This window comes from Moschus berezovskii, chromosome 4 (genome assembly GCF_049115385.1).
Source record: "Moschus berezovskii isolate FMDL1 chromosome 4, NW_MosBer_1.0, whole genome shotgun sequence".
Classification (NCBI taxonomy): domain Eukaryota; kingdom Metazoa; phylum Chordata; class Mammalia; order Artiodactyla; family Moschidae; genus Moschus; species Moschus berezovskii.
The window spans coordinates 64112291-64135021 of NC_142463.1; the positions used below are offsets into that span (position 1 = coordinate 64112291).

At 34.9% G+C, this 22731-nt stretch overlaps 1 protein-coding gene across 1 annotated transcript in view; it reads right to left on the reverse strand.

Moving 5' to 3' along the window:
* COL24A1 (collagen type XXIV alpha 1 chain) overlaps positions 1–22731 on the reverse strand; it is a 440433-nt gene that overhangs the window by 93445 nt on the left and 324257 nt on the right. The window contains exons 38-43 of the mRNA XM_055403313.2: positions 16262–16315; positions 14530–14637; positions 10897–10950; positions 10590–10643; positions 9545–9601; positions 1976–2029 (exon numbers count right to left, since the gene is read on the reverse strand). Of these exons, the coding sequence (XP_055259288.2) occupies positions 1976–2029; positions 9545–9601; positions 10590–10643; positions 10897–10950; positions 14530–14637; positions 16262–16315 (381 nt within the window). The remainder of the gene's footprint in view (positions 1–1975; positions 2030–9544; positions 9602–10589; positions 10644–10896; positions 10951–14529; positions 14638–16261; positions 16316–22731) is intronic.

Sequence of the window (22731 nt, forward strand, 5' to 3'; positions counted from 1 at the left end):
GACCATCTGTTTACTAGAGTGAAATGGTCATGTCTACAATGCCCATATAGAAAAGCAATCATTTAAAAGTATCACGTAAGGGTATAACAGAATAATCTAACTCTGAATAAAGCATGGTTCCACTGTTTGAATCGAACGTGTGCTTGGAAAAATGTGGCAGGGTACAAGTGTGGGTATTTCATGACTTTGAGATGTCTAAGCAATGAAGTTATTGTGACTGTCTGGCACTAAACGGCTTTTTCAAATAGATCCATCAACAGGATAAAATGCCTCTTAAAGTCTAAGAAACAAGATGGAATAAGACAAAGAAGAAAATGTATATCACATTAGTTGGTAAAACATCCATGATTGAAGACTTTATCAGGACTATATGGCTTAAAGGAGAACCAGATTCTACAGCCATCCTAGTGGAAAACTTTCCTCTGATGAAGGATTTCTAAAGAATGTAGGGACTATCCAGAAAAACAGGGGCAGGATTTTTCTTCTCCCAGCCAGGTGAAGAAGAGATTCTTTCCCTTCCAACAGAATAACTAGCTGTTTGTTTGCCATGCTGATATAGTTACTGGTTGTAGTCGGTAGAAGTCAAAAGAAGACATTATAAGAACCCGATTTTCCTAAGAACGTGTAGAGAAGTTAGCACAGAAAAAGTCAAAGAAGTTTAAGAAGCTTCTCAAATTATGCTGAAAGCCGTGAGTTGGCTTGAGTTGGCTTCTCACCCCAAAGAAAAGCTAATTTCAAGTAAAGGAGAAGGGGGCAACAGAGGATGAAATGATTGGATGGCATCCTTGATGCAATGGACATGAGTTTGAGCAAACTCTGGGAGATAGTGAAGGACAGGGAAGCCTGGTGTGCTGCAGTCCATGGGGGTCTCAGACAGTTGGACAAGACTTACGACTGAACAACAACATATTATATACTATTATGTACAGGGCTTAAAACAGACATTGTACAAGAAAGAAAAGTCATATTCAAATTGAGGAGCTAAGATATCTACACATTAAAAACAATTAGCAAAAATGATAGTAGCAGAAGATTGCAAAATATTTATATTGAATGACTTCTATAACCAATAAATACTATAGGACTAAATTAGAGGGAAAGCTTGCTGCTAGACAGTAGAAAAGGGAGTATGAAATAGATTATAAAGGGTAGACAGGATTTATGTAAGTAAAGATTATGTAATTTTGTGAGGAAGTAGATAGTGTTGTGAGCAAAGGAAAAAGATAGGAGATAAGGGAAAGCGTTAACAAATGACCATTTTATTTAGTATATGACATTATAAACAGAAATGGAAGAGATATAGAGCAGGAATACAAAACATCCTCAACACAAATATGTTAATAAATAATGACACTGAATAAATTCTTTCCATCAGTTCAGTTCAATTCTTTCCATAGTCTAATATAATTTGAGGAATACAGCTTGTCTCTTAAAATCCTTTTAAGAATAGAAGAAGATAAGAATTGACATAAGAATATAATGGTCTTTATCCATTTGACAAGTCTTTAATGAATTTCTACTATATAGTAGGAAATTTGTGTTCTAGAAGTTCGGGATATAATGATGAAAAACATGACAGTCTTATTCTCATGGATATTATATTTTCTTAGGGGATGTAGACAATAAACAAAAAATGAGTGTATAAAAAGGTGGCAAGATAATTTGGATAACATTAAATGTCATAAAATAAATAGAATAATAAGATATAAAGTGGTGGATAGAAAGGGCAGTTAGAGAAGCCATCTCAAAAGTAACATTTCAGTTGAGATCTGAATGATGAGACAAGGCAGCAATGGAAGGAGATGAAGATAATTTTTGAAAGAAGGAACAGAAAATACAAAGAGCTTCTTCTAGGATAAAAAATGTAAGATATTACTAATTATCTCAATGATGCTTATTTTCTTTTGCAACTGAGCAGAACCACAGAGAAACCTATTCAAATTTAGAAGAAAGGTGTGAAATTTACAGGAATTACCTTATAGCCCTCTGCTCCAGGGTCTCCTCTCTCTCCTTGTTCTCCCATTGGACCCTAAAGTGACCACAGGCAAAAACAATCAATGTATCTAAGTATTTGAGGACACAGATCAAATAGGTAATGTGGAATATTTTTTTCTGTAAAAATATGAAATCAAATGTACAATAACTTGTTTAGTTACACTCTCAGACAGTAAAGAATCTGCCTGCAATCCCTGGGTTGGGAAGATCTCCTCAAGAAGGGAATGGCTACCCACTCCAGTATTCTTGCCTGGAGAAGTCCATGGACAGAGGAGCCTGGCGGGCTACAGTTTATGGGATCACAGAGTCAGACATGACTGAGTGACTAACACTTTTCACTTTCACCTTCAGATAATTTCAGAGGGTTGAATTTCAACAACACTAAGAACACTATAAACACTGATTATTTAAAGACAATCTCATAATTATTCTTCTAGAAAAAATACTGACAAAATGAAGTCCAAGAAAACAATGTGAATTTTCAGATGAGTAAAGTATGTTATAAAAGATATCAAAATAACTTGCATTTGTACTGAATGTTAAAATGATGAAAACAATTTAAGCAGGACCACTCAGCCATTAATTGAGTGATTAATGCACTTAATCAGTTGCATTAATTAGAAAATATTATATTTAATCACCTTTTTAAAAGTATGTAAGAGCTAATTCTACTTTATCATTCTTCATTAGAAATTATATTGTCTATTCTTTAATCTTCAAAATCTTAAATATTAAGATATAAATTGACCTAAAGAAATTATTCTTACTCATTTTAATCCTTGAGGCAGAAACAAATAAACTTGTGAAAGTCACTCAGTCATGTCTGACTCTTTGCGACCCCATGGACTATACAGTCCATGGAATTCTCCAGGCCAGAACACTGGAGTGGGTAGCTGGTCCCTTCTCCAGGGGATCTTCCCAATCCAGGGATTGAACACAACTCTCCCACATTACAGGCAGATTCTTTACCAGCTAAGCCACAAGGGAAGCCCAAGAATACTGGAGTGGGTAGCCTATCCCTTCTCCAGTGGATCTTCCTGACTCAGGAATCGAACCAGGGTCTCCTGCATTGCAGGTGGACTCTTTACCAACTGAGCTATCAGGGAATCCCTACTTTTAACTTTTTCTAAACATTTCTAATATAAAATCCTTTGATATGATAAGCAGTTCAAACTATCTGTTCTAAAATGCACTTGAAAAACCAATTATCACATTTTAGGACCAACTATCTGAAAAGAAACTCAAAAGAAATTATCATCAGAATCATAAAATTTATTAAGGATAAATAGCTTACTTCTATGTGAATAAAGATACTAGACATAATGTAAAGACAAAAATCTCTGACTTTAATTATTTAGAATATTCTTGGTCTAATTTTCATACCTGTCTCAAGTCTACTAGATAAAATGACCATTATTATGCTAGCTGTGTAATACATTTATTATATTTCAGTGACATTCTTTGACCATGGAATACATGAATCTGGGGAAAAAGAGCACTTACTCTATTCTACTTGCCCATATTTTTCTTCGTACTTTTAAATTTTTGTCCTATTTCTATATTTTTGTCTCTAAGAGGTTTAGAGACATTTAGAATGCATTTGATACAGAATTTCTAAAGATATCATTCCACCTCTTAATTATTTGCTTCATAAATTTATATAAGTTATGGGGTAACTTGGAATTCCTTTTTTTCAATTGAGGTATAGTTAATGTACAATATTATGTAAGTTTTTAGGTGCACAACATAGTGATTCACAATTTTTAAAGGTTGTACTCCATTTACAGTTAAAACACTGACTATATTCCCTGTGTTGTACAATATATCCTTCTAGCTTATTTAACACACAGTAGTTTGCACCATTTATTGACCAGGGGATCTTTGCAGAAACTAATACCTGTGAGTACTGAAACGTATCTGGTCAATAATGTTCAGGTAACACAAGATGGTTAAAGGTTTACTGAGCATGGCCCCATCAAGCAAACAAGACCCAGTTTCCCACTCAGTCAGTCTCTCCCATCAGGAAGCATCCATAAGCCTCTTATCCTTCTGCATCAGAGGGCAGACAGATTGAAAACAAAATCACAGAAAACTAACCAATCTGATCACACGGACCACAGTCTTGTCTAATTTGATGAAACCATGAGCCATTTCAGGTAGGGCCACCCAAGACGGACGGGTAATGGTGGAGAGTTCTGACAAAATGTGGCCCACTGGAGAAGGGAATGGCAAACCACTTCAGTATTCTTGCCTTGAGAACCCCAGGAACAGCAAAAAGATAGGACATTGAAAGATGAACTCCCCAGGACAGTAGGGGCCCAAAATGCTACGGGACATCAGTGGAGAAAAACTCCAGAAAGAATGAGGAGATGGAGCCAAAGAAAAAACAACACCCAGCTGTGGATGTGACTGGTGATGGAAGTAAAGTCTGATGTTGTAAAGAGCAATATTGCATAGGAACCTGGAATGTTAGGTTCATGAATCAAGGTAAATTGGAAGTAGTCAAACAGGAGATGCCAAAAGTGAACATCGACATTTTAGAAATCAGCAAACTAAAATGGACTGGATGGATGAATTTAACTCAGATGACCATTATATCTCGGAGAAGGCAATGGCAAGCCACTCCAGTACTCTTGCCTAGAAAATCCCATGGACGGAAGAGCCTGCTAGGCTGTAGTCCACGGGGTCACTAAGTTGGACACGACTGAGCGACCTCACTTTCACGCATTGGAGAAGGAAATGGCAACCCACTCCAGTGTTCTTGCCTGGAGAATCCCAGGGACAGGGGAGCCTGGTGGGCTGCCGTCTATGGGGTCGCACAGAGTCGGATACGACTGAAGCGACTTAGCAGCAGCAGCAGACCATTATATCTACTACTGTGGGCAGGAATCCCTAAGAAGAAATGGAGTAGTAATCATAGTCAACAAAAGAGTCTAAAATGCAGTACCTGGATGCAATCTCAAAAATGACAGAATGATCTTTGCTCGTTTCCAAGGCAAACCATTCAATATCAAAGTAATCCAAGTGTATGCCCTGAAGAGTAAAGCTGAAGAAGCTGAAGTTGCACGGTTCTCTGAAGACCCACAAGATCTTCGAGAACTAACATCCAAAAAAGATGTCCTTTTCATTATAGGGGACTGGAATGCAAAAGTAGGAAGTCAAGAAATACCTGGAGAAACAGGCACATTTGGCCTTGGAGTACAGAGTGAATCAGAGCAAAGGCTAATAGAGTTTTGCCAAGAGAACGCACTGGTCATAGCAAACACCCTCTTCCAACAACACAAGAGAAGACTCTACACATGGACATCACCAGATGGTAAATACTGAAATCAGACTGTTTATATTCTTTGCAGCCAAAGATGGAGAAGCTCTATACAGTCAGCAAAAACAAGACCGGGAGCTGACTGTGGCTCCAATCATGAACTCCTTATTGCCAAATTCAGGCTTAAATTGAAGAAAGTAGGGAAAATCAGTAGACCATTCAGATATGACCTAAATCAAATCCCTTATGATTATACACTGGGAATGACAAATAGATTCAAGGGATTAGATCTGATAGAGTGCTTGAAGAACTGTGGACAGAGGTTTGTGACATTGTACAGGAGGCAGTGATCAAGACCATCCCCTAGAAAAAGAAATATAAAAAGGCAAAATGGTTGTCTGAAGAGGCCTTACAAATGGCTGTGAAAAGAAGAGAAGCAAAAGGCTAAGGAGAAAAGGAAAAATATACCCATTTGAATGCAGAGTTCCAAAGAATAGCATGGAGAAATAAGAAAGCCTTCCTCAGTGATCAGTGCAAATAAATAGAGGAAAACAATAGAATGGGAAAGACTAGAGATCTCTTCAAGAAAATTAGAGATACCAAGGAAACTTTTCATGCAAAGATGGGCACAATAAATGACAGAAATGGTATGGACCTAAGAGAAGCAGAAGATATTAAGAAGAGGTGGCAAAAACGCACAGAAGAACCATACAAAAAAAATTTTCACAGCCCAGATAATCACAATTGTGTGATCACTCAGCTAGAGCCAGACATCCTGGAATGTGGGCCTTAGGAAGCATCACTACGAATAAAGCTAGTGGAGATGATGGATATTCAGTTGAGCTATTTCAAATCCTAAAAGATGATGGTGTAAAAGTGCTATAATCAGTGTGCCAGCAAATTTGGAAAACTCAGAAGTGGCCACGGAGAAGGAAATGGCAACCCACTCCATTGTTCTTGCCTGGAGAATAACAGGGAAATGGGGAGCCTGGTGGACTGCTGTCTATGGGGTCGCAGAGTCGGACATGGCTGAAGCGACTTAGCAGTAGCAGCAGCAGCAGCAGTGGCCACAGGACTGGAAAAGGTCAGTTTTCATTCCAATCCCAAAGAAAGGCAATGTCAAAGAATGCCCAAACTACCACACAATTGTACTCATCTCACACGCTAGCAAAGTAATGCTCAAAATTCTCCAAGCCAGGTTTCAACAGTACATGAACTGTGAACTTCCAGAAGTTCAAGCTTGATTTAGAAAAGGCAGAGGAACCAGAGATCAAATTACCAACATCCATAGGCTCATGGAAAAAGCAAGTGAGTTCCAGAAAATCACCTACTTCTGTTTTATTGTATATGCCAAAGCCTTTGACTATGTGGATCACAATAAACTGTGGAAAATTCTGAAAGTGATGGGAATATCAACCACCTGACCTGCCTCCTGAGAAACCTGTACTCAGGTCAAGAATCAACAGTTAGAACTGGACATGGAACATCAGACTGGTTCCAAACCCAGAAAGGAGTATGTCAAGGTTGTATATTGTTACCCAGCTTATTTAACTGGAGTTGGTGATGGACAGGCCTGGTGTGCTGTGATTCATGGGGTCACAAAGAGTCGGACATGACTTAGCGACTGAACTGAACTGAGAGTACATCATGATAAATGCTGGACTGGATGAAGCACAAGCTGGAAACAAGACTGCCGGGAGAAATATCAATAACGTCAGATATGCGAATGACACTTCCCCTTATGGCAGAAAGCAAAGAAGAACTAAAGAGCCTCTCGATGAAAGTGAAAGTGGAGAGTAAAAAAGTTGGCTTAAACTCAACATTCAGAAAACAGATCATGGCATCTGGTCCCATCACTTCATGGCAAATAGATGGGGAAACAGTGAAAACAGTGACAGATTTTATTTATGGGTGCTCTAAAATCACTGCAGATGATTACTGCAGCCATGAAATTAAAAGATGCTTGCTCTTTGGAAGAAAAGTTATGACCAACCTAGACAGCATATTAAAAAGCAAAGACATAACTTTGCCGACAAAGGTCCATCTAGTCAAAGCTTTGGTTTTTCCAGTAGTCATGTACGGATGTGAGAGTTGGACTATAAAGAAAGCTGATCACTGAAGAATTGATGCTTTTGAACTGTGGTGCTGGAGAAGACTCTTGAGAGTCCCTTGGACTGCCAGGAGGTCCAACCAGTCATCCTAAAGGAAATTAATCCTGAATATTCTTTGGAAGTACTGATGCTGAAGCTGAAACTCCAATACTTTGGCCACCTGATGTGAAGAGCTGACTCATCTGAAAAGACCCTGATGCTGGGAGGGATTGGGGGCAGGAGGAGAAGGGGATGACAGAGGATGAGATGGTTGGATGGCATCACCGACTTAATGGACATGAGTTTGGGTAAGCTCCAGGAGTTGGTGATGGACAGGGAGGCCTGGCGTGCTACAGTCCATGGGGTCTCAAAGAGTCGGATAGGACTGAGCAACTGAACTGACCTGAACAAAAGATGTATTAGTATGTCTCCCATCAGTAAATTGTTAATCCCTTAACCTTCTTGTGCCTCTCCCTCATTCTCCCTCTGCATTGTTAACCACTAGTTTGTTCTCTATATCTGTGAATCTGCTTTTTTGTTATATTTACACTTTGCTTCATTTTTTAGATTTCATATATAAGTGATATCACATACTATTTTTATTTTTCTGTCTGATTTATTTCACTTAGCAAAATTATCTCTAAGTCTACCCATGTTGTGGTAAATGAGTAGTATTGTATATATTTTTGGGTATATGTATGTGTATATATATATATATATATATAACTACATCTTCTTCATTCATTCATCTGTGGATGGATATTTAAGCTGATTTCAAATCTTGGTAATTGTAAACATTGCTGCTATGGAATTGGGATGCATATATCTTTCCTGATTACTGTTTTTGCTTTTTGAATATGTACCCAGGAATGTAATTGATGGGTTATATGGCAGTTCTATTTTTAGTTGTTTTAAAAAGCTCATAGTGTTTTGCATATAGATGCACCAATTTATATTTCCACCAACAGTGCACAAGTTCCCTTTTCTCCACCACCTCGTCAACATTTGTAATTTGTGGTCTTTTTGATGACAGCCATCTAGGTGTGAGGTGATATCTCATTATGGTTTTAATTTGCATTTCTCTGATGATTAACAATGTTGAGAATCTTCATGTGCCTGGCTGGCCATCTGTATGTTTTCTTTGGAAAAATGTCTATACAGGTCTCTGCCCATTTTTTAAATTGGATTTTTTTTTGCTATTGAAATGTTTATGAAATGTATGAAATGTTTATATATTTTGGATATTAGCCCCTTAGTGGTCATATTATTTGCAAGAATTTTCTTCCTTTCAGTAGGTGTCTTTTCATTTTTTGTTGCTTTCTGATAAAGAATTCTATATATTCTTATAGATGAGTTTGCCTCTGTGTGAGATTGGTTTAATTTACTCAGAAAAACTCTAGAATTTTTCCTATTTCTAAAACAGAGTATACTTTTCAATCATCTCCAAAGAGTCAGGTCAAAATATTGGGAGTGACTGCATATTCTGATTCTTCTGTTTTATGATTCTTTCATCTTATATGATATCATGTGAAACATGGAAAATTTAATCAATTATATTTATTTCTGTGAACCAGGCATTTTTGCTTTATCCATTTAATTTACATATATTCTGTATACTATTTTAATTAAGTATGAACATAGAGACAGTTATTCAGATAATCAAAGATAGAAGAGCTTTTTTTAAAAAATCATGGCTACAGCTAGTCTTTAAAATGCTTAATGAGAAGGTTACAGATTAATAATCTTTAAAGAATATTGGCTCTAATAACTAGTTAGATAAATTTTGAAATCATTTGGTAACTGTGCATAAACTACTGTAAACAAGGATACAGATAAGATTTTTAAACATACTTTAAAAATAAATCTGAATTTGATGTATAAATATCTGCCCTAAATGTCTAGAGTATGTAACATTTTGATAATCTTTATAAAAAGTTGTTATCATGAATTTAATGCTGGAAGTTAGATTTGAAAGTTTCTATATTAAAACTTCTATATAATGCTAAGGATCCTGACCTGTATATAAACACTTTTCCTATTTAGATTATGTGACTGCAAGTACTGCTGTCATATAAATCCATGTTATAAAACTAAAAAAAAAAAAAGCTTTTTAAAAAGATGTAATTGGTGTTATGAATCTATTGTACTAACTACATTTTATCTTAAAACATCAAAATAATTTTAGAAAAAAACTTACTGGTTCACCTCGCAGCCCAGGTGGTCCTAGGATTGTATTATCTTCTCCTGGATAACCCTACAGTGAAGATGTTTTATAAATAAAGTTAAATCAATGAAATAAACTTTAAAAAATTAAGTCTATTATTTATAATAGGTTATAAAATATGCAATCTGGTTTTATCTTTTTTAAATGAAAAAGTTTTATCTACAAAACTTAGCATATGATACTTTATCCTGCTGCTGCTAAGTCGCTTCAGTCATGTCCGATTCTGTGCAACCCCATAGACGGCAGTTCCTCAGGCTCCCTGGTCCCTGGGATTCTCCAGGATGATACTTTATACACAGTTGTAATTCATATATGGCTCTCTTTAGAACTGTCAATCTCCTTTAGTTAAGCAGCTTACTAATTTTCTCAGTGTCAGTTTTCCAACAATATTACAAATCAAGAGGAGTACTGTTGTAATTATTCATAAAAATTTTACCATAAATGTACTATGCTGCTGCTAAGTCGCTTCAGTCGTGTCCAACTCTGTGTGACCCCATAGAAGGCAGGCTCACCCATCCCTGGGATTCTCCAGGCAAGAACACTGGAGTGGGTTGCCATTTCCTTCTCCAAAGCATGAAAGTGAAAAGTGAAAGTGAAGTCGCTCAGTCGTGTCCGACTCTTAGTGACCCCATGGACTGCAGCCCACCAGGCTCCTCCGTCCATGGGATTTTCCAGGCAAAAGAGTACTGGAGTGGGGTGCCATTGCCTTCTCCAGTTAGTCATTTAATCTAGAGTCTCACAATCTCTTTCAATAAGCAAATTAACATTAGTTTTACAGATTGCAAAGTACTGTAACATATATCATTTCACCTCAATCTTGAAAATACCTATCAAAGACTTCTTAATTATTTTAAATATTTCTCCCTTTACATTTATTTTTCTTCTAGAATCTACAATACTTCCCAAATTGAAAAGTACTTCTTTTATTCTTTGAAAATGTTTCCAGCATACTTTCAGAAAGAACACATGAATTCAATGTTTACTTTTAGGATTAAAAAGTCAATATAAACATACACACCTTTTCTCCTTTAGGTCCTGGCAAACCAGAAAGTCCTGGTTGACCTTCATGGCCCTAAGAGAAGGACAAGTAAGTAGACAATCTCCATATCATTAGTGTGTGCTCTACATAATACTATCATGGCTATGCCATTAGATATTACACCAATTCTGAAAGAAAAATAGGATTCACTGTATAGGAGCCTGATGTCAAAATATGCTAGAAAGCATTATCAGAAGATTTCATTTGAATTTGTATATTTGGGATGACATCTTTATGTAATGTTTTTATGCAAATATACGTCTTATTTCCAATTAGAACTGCTTACCCTATATCCTAGAATTCCAGGTTCTCCAGCAGGTCCCATCAATCCTAAATGTCCCTAAAAAACAAAGCAAACATTAGAAAGAAAACAGACAATTGTTTAAATTGTTAAACCTGCATTTTTGTTATTTAAAACTTAGATTTTTCAAGATATGAAATTCTACCTAGTCTGAAACAGGAAAACAAAAAATAATTCTCCAACTTGCATCTTATATTACTTCTGAACCACGTAAATCCCACAAAAATATGTTTCTTTGGTTTATTTCTGGTATGAACATCTTTAATCATATTAAAAGAAATACTTTCAGTTGCCAGAAAGCTGTAAACTTCCAGCAAATTCTTGGAAATGTAGTTTGCATTTGTCAAAGTTTGTGGCATTTGCACATCACTAAATATTAGGGAGTGAATTCTGATAGCTTTAAGTATTGTCATGATAGGATTGAGAACTCTGTACTCATTCATAGTCTCAGGTGCTTTGATGAACATGATTTCAACTCTAGTCAAAGCTGTTAAAAGAGAATTGATTGACAACTTATGTATAATATTCACCTCTATTATTTATACTTTTTATCAGTTTACACAGATGAGGAAATCATAAGTTAAAGGCAAATCAGTAAATGTTCCTAAACTACTGAAAAGATAACAGACAACTGAAAAAAAGCAAAAATAACACTCTTAAAAATGTTCCTTACTTTTATATTATTAAAATGTTTTCATACCAACTCTTCTATTTGAGTCTCAAAATAAATAGGAGATAAGGAAATTAAGGCACAGCCAAATGCCACACCAGCCAGAAGTTCTAACCAATGAAGTAAGTAAGGATAATAAATAATAAATATGAGGAGGTGATGCAATTATTTACCTAAGGAATCCTTAGAATTATTAAAATTCACTGAAATAAATATAAAGTTTTTAAAAAAGATTTCTTACACAGACCAGTAAGAAGATGAACTAGAAAACGGACTACTATTAAAACAACAAAATCTGTAAGAAACTAACAATATACCTAATAAGAAAGGTGTAAGAACAAAGATAAAGGAAATAACAAAGCTTTATTGAAGGATATAGAAGATATAAGTAAATAAAAAGACATATGTTAATCATTCATAGAATGAATATGGTAATTCTATATGAATGATTCAATATTAAAGGAACTTGCAGAATTGTATTTTAAAGTTCAAACAAAAAACAGACGAAATCATAGTAAGAGCTGAGCTTTTCAGAAAAATAAATCATGAGGTATTTGCCCTTCTAGATCTCAAAAGATACTGTAATGATGTAACAATTTAAATGGTGTGTTACCTAGTAATAAACTAAAAAATTGAGAAAAGAAAATAGAGAAAATTAAAACAGACCATTATTTGAGAGTAGCTTACAGTAAGGGTAGCAATTCAGAAAACTGGGAAATAGATTTATTAAATAGTAATGAGACAACTGGCTAAGAACATGGAAAAAAGAAATTAGTCCTTTACAACTTATAGCAAAATAAACTCCACATGCTTTAACAGGGCTGAGGGTAACAATATTAGGAAAAGGATGTGGAAGAATATTTGTATATACTTTATGTAAAGAAGTCATTTCTAATAAGAAACAAAACCTAGACTGTTGACAGAAAGACTGACAAATTTGATGGTAACAGTTAAAGCCTCTGTCCGGTGAAAGACAGTGTAAACAAGATAAATGATAGAAAGGAAAATATATTTGTAATATATTTGCAACATATTTAACAAAAATGTATTATCTAAACTATATAAAGTGTTCTTGAAATTAAGAAAAAGAAAATAGTCTAATAGAAAAACATGTAAAGTACATATAAACAGGCAACTTTCAGAGGAAAAAGTACAGTTTATTTAGTTGCAAGCAAGAAAATGTAAGAAAGAAAATGAGACATACTTTTTCATTTATCAGATTGGCAAACATCAAAAGGATTAATACGAAGTATTCCCATAAAAGACTCAAATGTAAGACTTGAAACCATAAATTTCTAGAAGAAAACACAGACTGCGTGCCTTTTGATATTGGCCTTGGAAATATTTTTTTTATATCTCTCCTCAGGTAAAATAAACAAAAGGAAAAATAAGTAGACAATATCAAACAAAATAGCTTTTACACAGCCAAAGAAACTATCAATAAAGCAAAAAGGTCACCTACTGAATAGGAGAAGATATTTGCAAATAATGAATCTGATAAGGGGTTAATATCTAAATATAAAAATAATTAACACAACACAATATCAAATAAACAAACAACCCAATTTAAAAATGGGCAGAGGATCTAAACAGACATTTTCCCAAGACAGCCAACGGGCACATGGAAAAATGCTCAACATCACTAGTCATCAGGGAAATACAAATCAAAACCACAAGGAGATTTCACCTCATACCTATTAGAATGGCTATTACAGAAAAGACAACAAATATCAAGTGTTGGGAAGGATGTGGAGAAAAGGGAACCCTTGTTCACTGTTGGTAGGAATATAAATTGGTGCAGCCATTATGGAAAACAGTATGCAAGCTCCTCAAAAAATTAAAATTACAAATAGAACTATCATATGATCCAGCAATTCTACTCTTGGGTATCACATTATATACCATTTTTGAATTCATAGGACATAGAAGAAAAATATTAGCAATTTAAATAAAAGGAAGTACATACTACCTGACTTAGTAAGATGGCAGGAATGGAACACTTAAAATGAGGCTGAGGAGTCTTACAGTTGAGAGTAAGTGGCAGAGGAGATAACAGAGTAATCTCATTTAGAACATCAGAGAGCTTCAACTAAAAGAGTTCCCCATCAGAGACTGCTTTTTGATATTCCAGTCTAATCAATATATCTCTTCATGTGATTTTCCCCTAAAATGAGGCTAAGGAAAACCTTCCTCAGGCAACAGACAGATTATTCAACACTCTCCAAAGGATTTGGTGAAAAGTCACTTGTGACATTTAAATGGTGATTAGGAAATACATATGGATTTGATAAATAAGTTTATGAAATACTCAAAAGACTAAATTGGATAATCTCTTAAATATTTTGCATGTCTTTCTTCTGTGACTTTTTGAACAAGTTCAAATGTGTTAGCAACATAATTTTGATACTACAGTTTCAAAAGTATCATGCTATCTTTGCTTCCAATATCATGTAAAATTTATATGAAAGATTAAAAATCAGTAGCTGTTTTAGAGACTTACCACAGCTGCATATAAAGAAATAATCTCTAGATAAGCATGAAAGTCTAAGCATATAAAGAAAACCCATTTTTGAGCAATCTAATTTTCAAAGCAATTTGTCAACCATGACAGCATAATTTTATACAGATATTAAATTCTGATTTCAAGTACAACTTTATAAACTTTCCTACTTAGGTTTGGAGTTATAATCTGATTTAAAAAAATCTTATTTCATATTTTATTTCCATTTTGAGATTTTTTTCCCCTTTCCTTTTTCATGTCCAGAAACCACTAAGCCATTTAAGTACTGTGGAACGCTTACAATTCTCCATATCCCATGGAGGTAGATTATTTTCAATGGAACTTTTGCTTTCTCTGTAAAATTAATCAAGAGATGAAGCTTTTAGACATGGATACATTTCTTTCCATCCGCAGTGAACTCAGTTTTGGAGACAAATCAAATACTGACCACAGCACCTCTAGTTCCTCTGGCACCCTTAAGACCACTTTCCCCAATTTGTCCAGGAGCACCTCTGCTTCCAATTTCTCCTGCGGGCCCCATTTGTCCTTTATCACCCTGTGGATGCCATTAGTAAGAGAGAAAAGTAAGAAAAAAACCTTATACTTAAATTAATCAACTACATCATATACCTGAATGGCTCCAGAGGATATTCTGTAGGCAAAATTCTATAAATAATAACTTTGTTTTAACTTACTAGTACTACAGACCACCACTGACAATAACAACATACCATCACCTCCGGGGTTACCTTAAAAATGCAATTAAAAGTAATTGTGGGAAAAAGAATACAAAAATTTCTGCGCAAATAAGCAGGGAAGTCTGGTGCTCATGTTGAATTACAAATAACCAAGTGTTTTATTCGTGAAACTTGGTATGTATTTATGTACAAATGCATGCACCCATATGTTTACTCATGTCCTGAGAAAACACAGGCCCTATGACAAGCCTGTTTCTACAGAGAATTTCAGTGCCCCAATGATACATTTAATACATTTAACTGCTCTAGTGGGCAGTTCTGTATACTCAACATCATCACTTATTTGGAGTTTTTCTTTAAAAATCTGTAACATTTTTACATGATTTTACATCCATCTGAAAACCAATTCTGTTTTCCAACAGGCTAACTGATCATTCTCTAATATCAAAGTACAGCTGCTTTTAAGTAGTAAATGTTATAATTTATTCTCCACATGTGGTAACTCAGTTCTATTATTGATAACCAAGTAGACACAAAGAAAAACTAAACTATGATCACAGTCAGGAAATTTTTGGTGATTCACAATAATTCACAGGTTTCTGTAAGGATCTGTACTGTCCTACTTGTAAAACCATTTAGAAAGAAAATTATGTATGATGAAAAGAGACTTCAATATTGGGCATTATTTCATGGCTAAGAATGGTAACTAAAATATACCTCATTCACTTTTATCTTTTATTATTTCTTATACTGCCCCCAAGTTATGAGAAAGATGGATTAGGTGCATATTCACAGAAATGATATAATTCAATTTTGGGAACTAGAATATAGTGTGATTTGTAGTTAATTATAATAAATATATTCAGATTTATTGTATTACAATGGGAAAATAATTTTTATGTTTCACCAATACCTGAGTAAATTATTGACTCTGTCCAAGGATGAATTATTTATTATAAAGTACTAAATTTTACAAACACATCACATTTTCTTAGTAAAAGGAAGCAAATAACACATATTGTTTTGTGTCTCTTAGTTAATATACAGGGAAGATAAAATCAATACTAACCTTTTCAATTTAGAAAAATATATTGAAACAAGCCAGAAACAATTCTAATAATACTTCTCTCCCCTAAACATCTTACTAAAGTTGTTATTAAATGGCACAAATGGTATAGCATTTTTTCTTTTCTATCTTTTCATGCCCATCGTCTACTAAAGAATTTCTAGTAAAGATGAGAAGAAAATGCAAAGATCTTTTTAGAAATGACAGTCAAAAATTTGACTTCAGATAATTAAGGTAAAAAGTACTCCTATGTGGAATTAAATATTGACTTAAACAATTGTGCCTTTTAAGTCAAATTTATAGCTCTTTGATGCTTTATTTCTAGTACAAATAAAAACATCACAGTATGCTGTGGAGCTATGCGCACATCAGAAATAAAGAAAACCTACATAAAAAGATGTAAAAAAAAAAATTACCTTCTTTCCTGGACGACCTCTTTGTCCTGGAATTCCCGTAATTCCTTCAGGTCCCTGAATTTTAAGTATAAAAAAGGAAATAAATTATTACAGACACGACTACATAGGATGCTTAAATACTTGTATCACATAATCACTGACTTGAACACTAAGTAAAAATGTGGGCTACTTCTCAACATTATTATGCTTGTACAACTATTTAAAAAGAGGTAATGATGAGTTAAAGGCCCAGCTGTTACTAGTGAGTAAAGTTCACAGATACAAACTAGTCAAGATAGACAAAATGAAACCATTCTTAATCACAGAGTGAAAATAACTTGGTTTTAGCACAGCCAGTGAGAAAGTAACTAAAGTTAACCTAAATGTATCCATGTCAGCAGTTCTATGAGCTACTTTGGGTTCAGCATCTTGTTGAAGGCACAGGATTATAAAATATATCTAATACATTGTCAGGGAGAATCTCACTGAAGGGTACGATCAACCAAATACTCTTTTATCTGTGGGGGCGGAAAAGGAGAAAAGGGAAACACATTGAGAGAAAGGAGGTAGTCATATTAAACTGTTTAAAACAATATTTTTATTTCAACTGGTATTTTATTTATACAAAAGGAGGCTAAAAGTTTTCAATAAACACTTTTTTTTTAAAGTAAGAAGTGGTTAACATATTTTAATGTCATATGAATTTGCAGGTCAACAATGGTTAGGCTTAAATGAGATCCACAGTAAGCCAGGCTTCAAATTCAAAAATAGCTAATAATTAATCACAACATTCCTTGCATTAGTTGGAAATGAAAATGGAAATTTCAAATTTGTGTCCCAAAACTTGGCAAAAGGCAAAAATGATGTAGACAAGAAATAAATTGTGGTTTACCACTGTGCTACAGAGGCTCTTGATAAATATTTGTTAAACGAATAAACAGATACCTAAGGAAATGACTCATGCCCTGTGCTCCTGAGCAAATGTTCTTCTAGCCTCAGAAAATCCGCTGAATTTAGAGGCCAAAGCGGTTAAGTTCTATTGCTGTAGTTCCAGCTGCATCCAGAGGTTGAAATGATCATTGCACTAATGTGAGACTTCTTTGCGGTTAACATGGCCTTTTTAAGAGAGGGTGATTAACATTTACAGAGGTTAACGACGTGAGCATTTAAGCCAGACTGCTCTAGTTTCATATTTTGGCTCTGTCACCTAACAGCTGTATGACTATAGGTAGATTATTTCACCTCTAAAGGCTTCAGTTTCCTGTTATATAGTAGGGGTGTATTAATACTTCTTCAAAGAGTTACTAAGATTGAATGAGAAAGGACTAGACTTATACTTGAAGAGTTCAAGAAATGTCAGTTCTCATTAATTTCTGTTGCCTTTTCAAAGGGTATTATGTAATAATTAAATGTATATAAAAGATTATTAATAAAAGGTATAATAAACACCCAAGTGCCTACCACCCACTTTAAGAAATAGAAGCTATACACACACACATACAAAAATACACACAAGACTGAAGTCCCATATATGCACTTATATTTGCAAATATATCACCTTCTCCCCTCACTCAGGTGCAACCATTGTCCTCAATTTGTTTATCATTCCCATGCATTTATTTACACTTTTACTCCATATGTATATATCCCCAAGCATTATTTGCTTATTTTGCATCTTTTGAAACTTTCAATAAGCAGTATCATACTTTACACATTCTTTTGAAATTTTTTTTTAGAACAATATTTGTTTTTGAAATCATTTAGTCTCTCTGCTCTACTTACATTTTGTGTTCACTTCTACAGTGGTGGTGGTTGTGGTTTAGTCACTAAGTTGTATCCGACTCTTGTGACCCTATGGACTGTAGCCTGCCAGGCTCCTCTGTCCATAGGATTTCCTAGGCAAGAATGCTGGAGTGTGTTGCCATTTCCTTCTCCAGGGGATCTTCCCGACCCAGGGATCGAACTCGGGTCTCCCACATTCCAGATTCTTTACCGACTGAGCTACAACATTAAATAGTAGGATTCCATTTTGTAATCAACCACAACTTACTCAGCCATTTCCCTAGTGATGAACTTTTGGTAGTTTTTTGGTGCTGTTTTGCTTTGTTTTTTATGCTACAAACAGTCCTTCAATAAACACTCTTGCACCTACCTCTATATACCTATGTCAAGGGTCCAAGTAGTAAATAGTCCAAGTAGTAAATAGCTGGAAAACAAGATGTCAGAGAAATAGGAGGGGGCAGATCACATAGGGGACTATAGACCATGATGAGAGGTTTGAAGATTATTCTGATTGGAATGGGAAGCCATTTGGAAGGTTTTACACAGGGAGAGGGTGTACACTCTGGAATTGAATTGCTGGCTTGCAGGATACATGTATCTTTCAGTACATAAGATTTTGCCAACTTGTTCTCCAGAGTTTTAGCCTATTTACATTCCCAAAAGCAACATTTAAGAGTTCCAATTACTCCAAATCTTACATGTTTGGTACTATCAAACAAAATTTGTCCATCTCGAGGGAGCAAAACGATATATTATTAGGGATTTCAATTCACATATTCCTGATTATTAAGGAAGAATGAATATCTCTTCATACAGTAATTCAGCATCTATATGTGAATCACTAGTTCCCATCTTTTGTCCAGTATTCTAGATCCAAGGCCTCCTCATCCTTGCCACCACTGCAAACACAGAGTCAGTATTAGAAAAAGAGAGACGTGAAAGACCGATACATTTGAGAGACTAAGCATCGTAAGAGTCTGAGCTTTACCCAAAGAGACTACTAAATTATAGAAACAGATTAAGCTTTTAACTGAATTGGATATAAAAGTTTCCTTTCTTTCTCTTTCAATTCCCTCCCCAACCACTCCTCACTATTCTAAGTGAGGGCTTGTGAGGAAAACTAGATTAGCCAGAAATAAATTTTATATTTGCACATGTCTAAGTACCAATCTGTAACCCTATTACACACTTAATTGTAATGAGCAACAACTCAGTTGCTCACCTAAAAATCAGATTTATTCTTTATTATGCTTTCCCTCTTTCTCAACATCCAAACCACGAGCAAATCCAGTCAACTATATCTCCAAGAGGTCTTGAATCTGATTAGTATTTACTATTGCTATTGCTCCCCTGAATTCCAAGTCACTCTATTATTTTTTTGTCTACATGACTGCACAGACTTCTAAGTGATTTGGTCCACTTTTTTTTGGTCCATTCCATTTCTTCAGAGTAACCCAAATGATCATGAACAGTTTTAATCAAACATCTCTCCCTGTGTAAAACCTTCCAAATGGCTTCCCATTCCAATCAGAATAATCTTCAAACCTCTCATCATGGTCTATAGTCCCCTATGTGATCTGCCCCCTCCTATTTCTCTGACATCTTGTTTTCCAGCTATTTACTACTTGGACTATTTACTACTTGGACCCTTCCTTTTTTAAAATAGGACATTTAATAAATACCCTTTCTACCTTGGGGCATTTGCATTAGATGTTTCCTCTGCCTAGAATACTCCTTTTCAGATAGTCACATGGTTGGCTTCTTTTTATCTTTAGGCATCTAGCTCAATGTAACTTCAGATGGCCCTTCTGTGGCCATCCCAATTAAAGTAGCCCCTTTATCAGGGCATTCAAAATCCCATTACCATGTTTTATTTTCCTCATAGGGCTTATCACTATCAGAAATTATTATTCTTGTTCACACTGTCCTTCTACACTGCATGTTCCATGACAGCAGAGATCTTGTCTGTTTTGTTCATTGTTGCAACAGTGTCCAGAACTGTGTCTTGTATATAATTGATGCTTAATAAATATTTAATAAATGAATGATAGAATGCATGCCCAAAGGAGAAAATATTTAGCCTTAATCAGACAGTAGTTGGTCTACTAGATATCTATTTGTAAATAAATAACGCCTTAAAAAATTTCCTATCTGTTGGAATTAAAACCAAAGTTCACGAATAAAAGGCAAAGGATAGTGACATTTTTATACTTTTTAGCTTCTAGGAAATAGAAAAAATGGACCTGTTAGAAATCTTCTGCACAGTAAACTTTCAAACATATTTGAAGAGCTCATTATGCGTGAGAAAAGACATTGCCTGTGTTTTGTATTGTATTTTCTTCTGTCATTATAATCAGAAAGATCTCCCCTGGTTCTTTCATTCACTTTTTTTCCATTTAAAGATAGCTTGTTTTTCTTTTTGGGGAGTGGCGGTGGTAAACTTCCACTGATATTAGGCTGGTTTATTTTAGTGTTTGTTCTGAAATGCATCAGTGATAATTTTCTCCAAAATGTTGGCTTTTAAAAGTTTACATGACCCACTGCAACCTATTTGTGTATTTAGAGACTTGCAGGGCAGAGTAGAAAGAGACAATCATTTCTCAATGTGCATGTTTTAATAGACTTCTTCAATGATTACACAAACAAGGATGCTTTTAAACAAATGTCATGTTGACAGAGAATAGTTGCCTTGATGTTCAGCCTACTTACACCACAGAGGACGGACTTGGGATTCCCTACTGATTTAACTTTGTGAGAGTAGCTGTAGTCTCATAAGTAACACATCACATCTACTTTTAAAAATAATGTTTTCTGAGATACCATAATATGAATCTATTTAAAGGAGTGACCCACAATCCTTTTGGCACCAGAGACTGGTTTCATTTTTCCATGGATGGGGGAGATAAGTATGGTTTCAAGATGACTCAAGTGCATTACATTTATTATGTCGTCTCTGATCTGACAGGAGGCAGAGCTCACATGGTAATGAGAGTGATTGTAAATATAGATGAAGCTCTGCTTGCTCACCTGGTTCCTAACAGGTCCTGGACCAGTATGGGTCCACAGCCTGGGGGATGGGGACCCCTGATTTGAAGTGTATGATTCAATGGCTTTTATAATGCTGTGCAACCATCACCATAATTTTAGAATCAATTTCCATCACCCCATAAATAATCCTGTACCCACTGGTAGTCACTTCCAGTTTCCTCCCAAGCCCCAGCCTTAGGCAACCCTAATTCGCTGTCTCTAGAGATTTGCCTATTTGGGACATTTCCTGTATTATGTGGTCTCTTATGACTGACTGCTAGGCATAATGTTTTCAAAGTTCATCAAGGTTGTAGCATGAATCAATATTTTTTTTGGCATGGTTCAGTATATTTTTTATTGCCAAATAATATTCCATTGTATGAACATGCTACATTAATTAATAAGCATTTATTAATTGATGACCATTTTGTGTTATTTCTTTTTGGCTATCAAAAATGCTGCTGCTATGAGCATTCATGTAAAAATTTTTGTCTGAATCCTGTTTTCAATTCTTTTGGGTATATGCCAAGAACTGATGGGTCATATGGTAACTCTGTTTTTAACATTTTGAGAAACTGCCAAATTGATTTACAAATTAGCTGTACCATTTTACATCCAACCAATGATATATAAGAGTTCCAATTTCTTTACAGTCTCATCAACACTTATTTTCTGTTTTTCTTTTTTCCTCTAGTGGATGTGAAGTGGTATCTCATTGTGGTTTTATTTGCATTTTCCTAATAGTTAATGATGTTGAGTATCTTTCATGTGCTTATTTGCCAACTATATATATCTTCTTTGGAGAAATACCTGTTTAAAGACTTTTCACTTTTCAATCGAATTATCTTTTTATTATTGATATGTAGGAGTTCTTCATATATTTTTGGATACTAGTCCCTTATCGCATACAATTTGCAAATATTTTATCCAATTCTATGGTGTCTTTCACTTTCTTGATGGTGTTCTTTGAAGTTCTAAACCTTTTCACTTTAATGCAGCCCAGTATATCTGTTTTTCTTTGTTATTTGTAATTTTGGTGTTATCTAAGAAGGCTTCGCATAACCCAAGGTCAAGATTTCCTTCTGTGTTGTCCTCCAAGACATTTATAGTTTTAGCTCTTAAATTTAGATCTTTGAGTTAATTTTGTGTGTAGCATAAGGAAAGATCCAAATTAATTCTTTAGTATGTGGGTATCCAGTAGTTTTAGCAACATTGGTTGAAAAGACCATTCTTTTCCTCATTAAATTTTCTCAGTACATCACATGCTTTTGTAATTCAAATTTATCTTGTTTACTTTTTTCCCTGGAAATTAATTTATCCCTTGAGATAACCAATAACACTAGACATTGTTAAACAAAGTTTGGAAATTATGGAGAATGTTCCCATTAGAGACTTTATTTTTCTTCTGCTTGAAACCTTTCAGTGGCTTCTTACTATACTTTAAATAAGCCCAAATTTTTTACTATGGTTTAAAAGATCCTTCATGATTTGCTACCTACCTATTTCCTCAAGCTCAACTCAAACAACTTTTCACTATTCACTCTGCTGTAACAAACTCCTTTTAGTTTTCCAAAAATACCTAGATCATTCTTACCTCTCCATCTTGGTCCTTGATATTCCATTGCTACTCGACCTACCTTGAAGGATCTCCCAAAGTTCTTTCATTCACTGGCTCCTCTTCA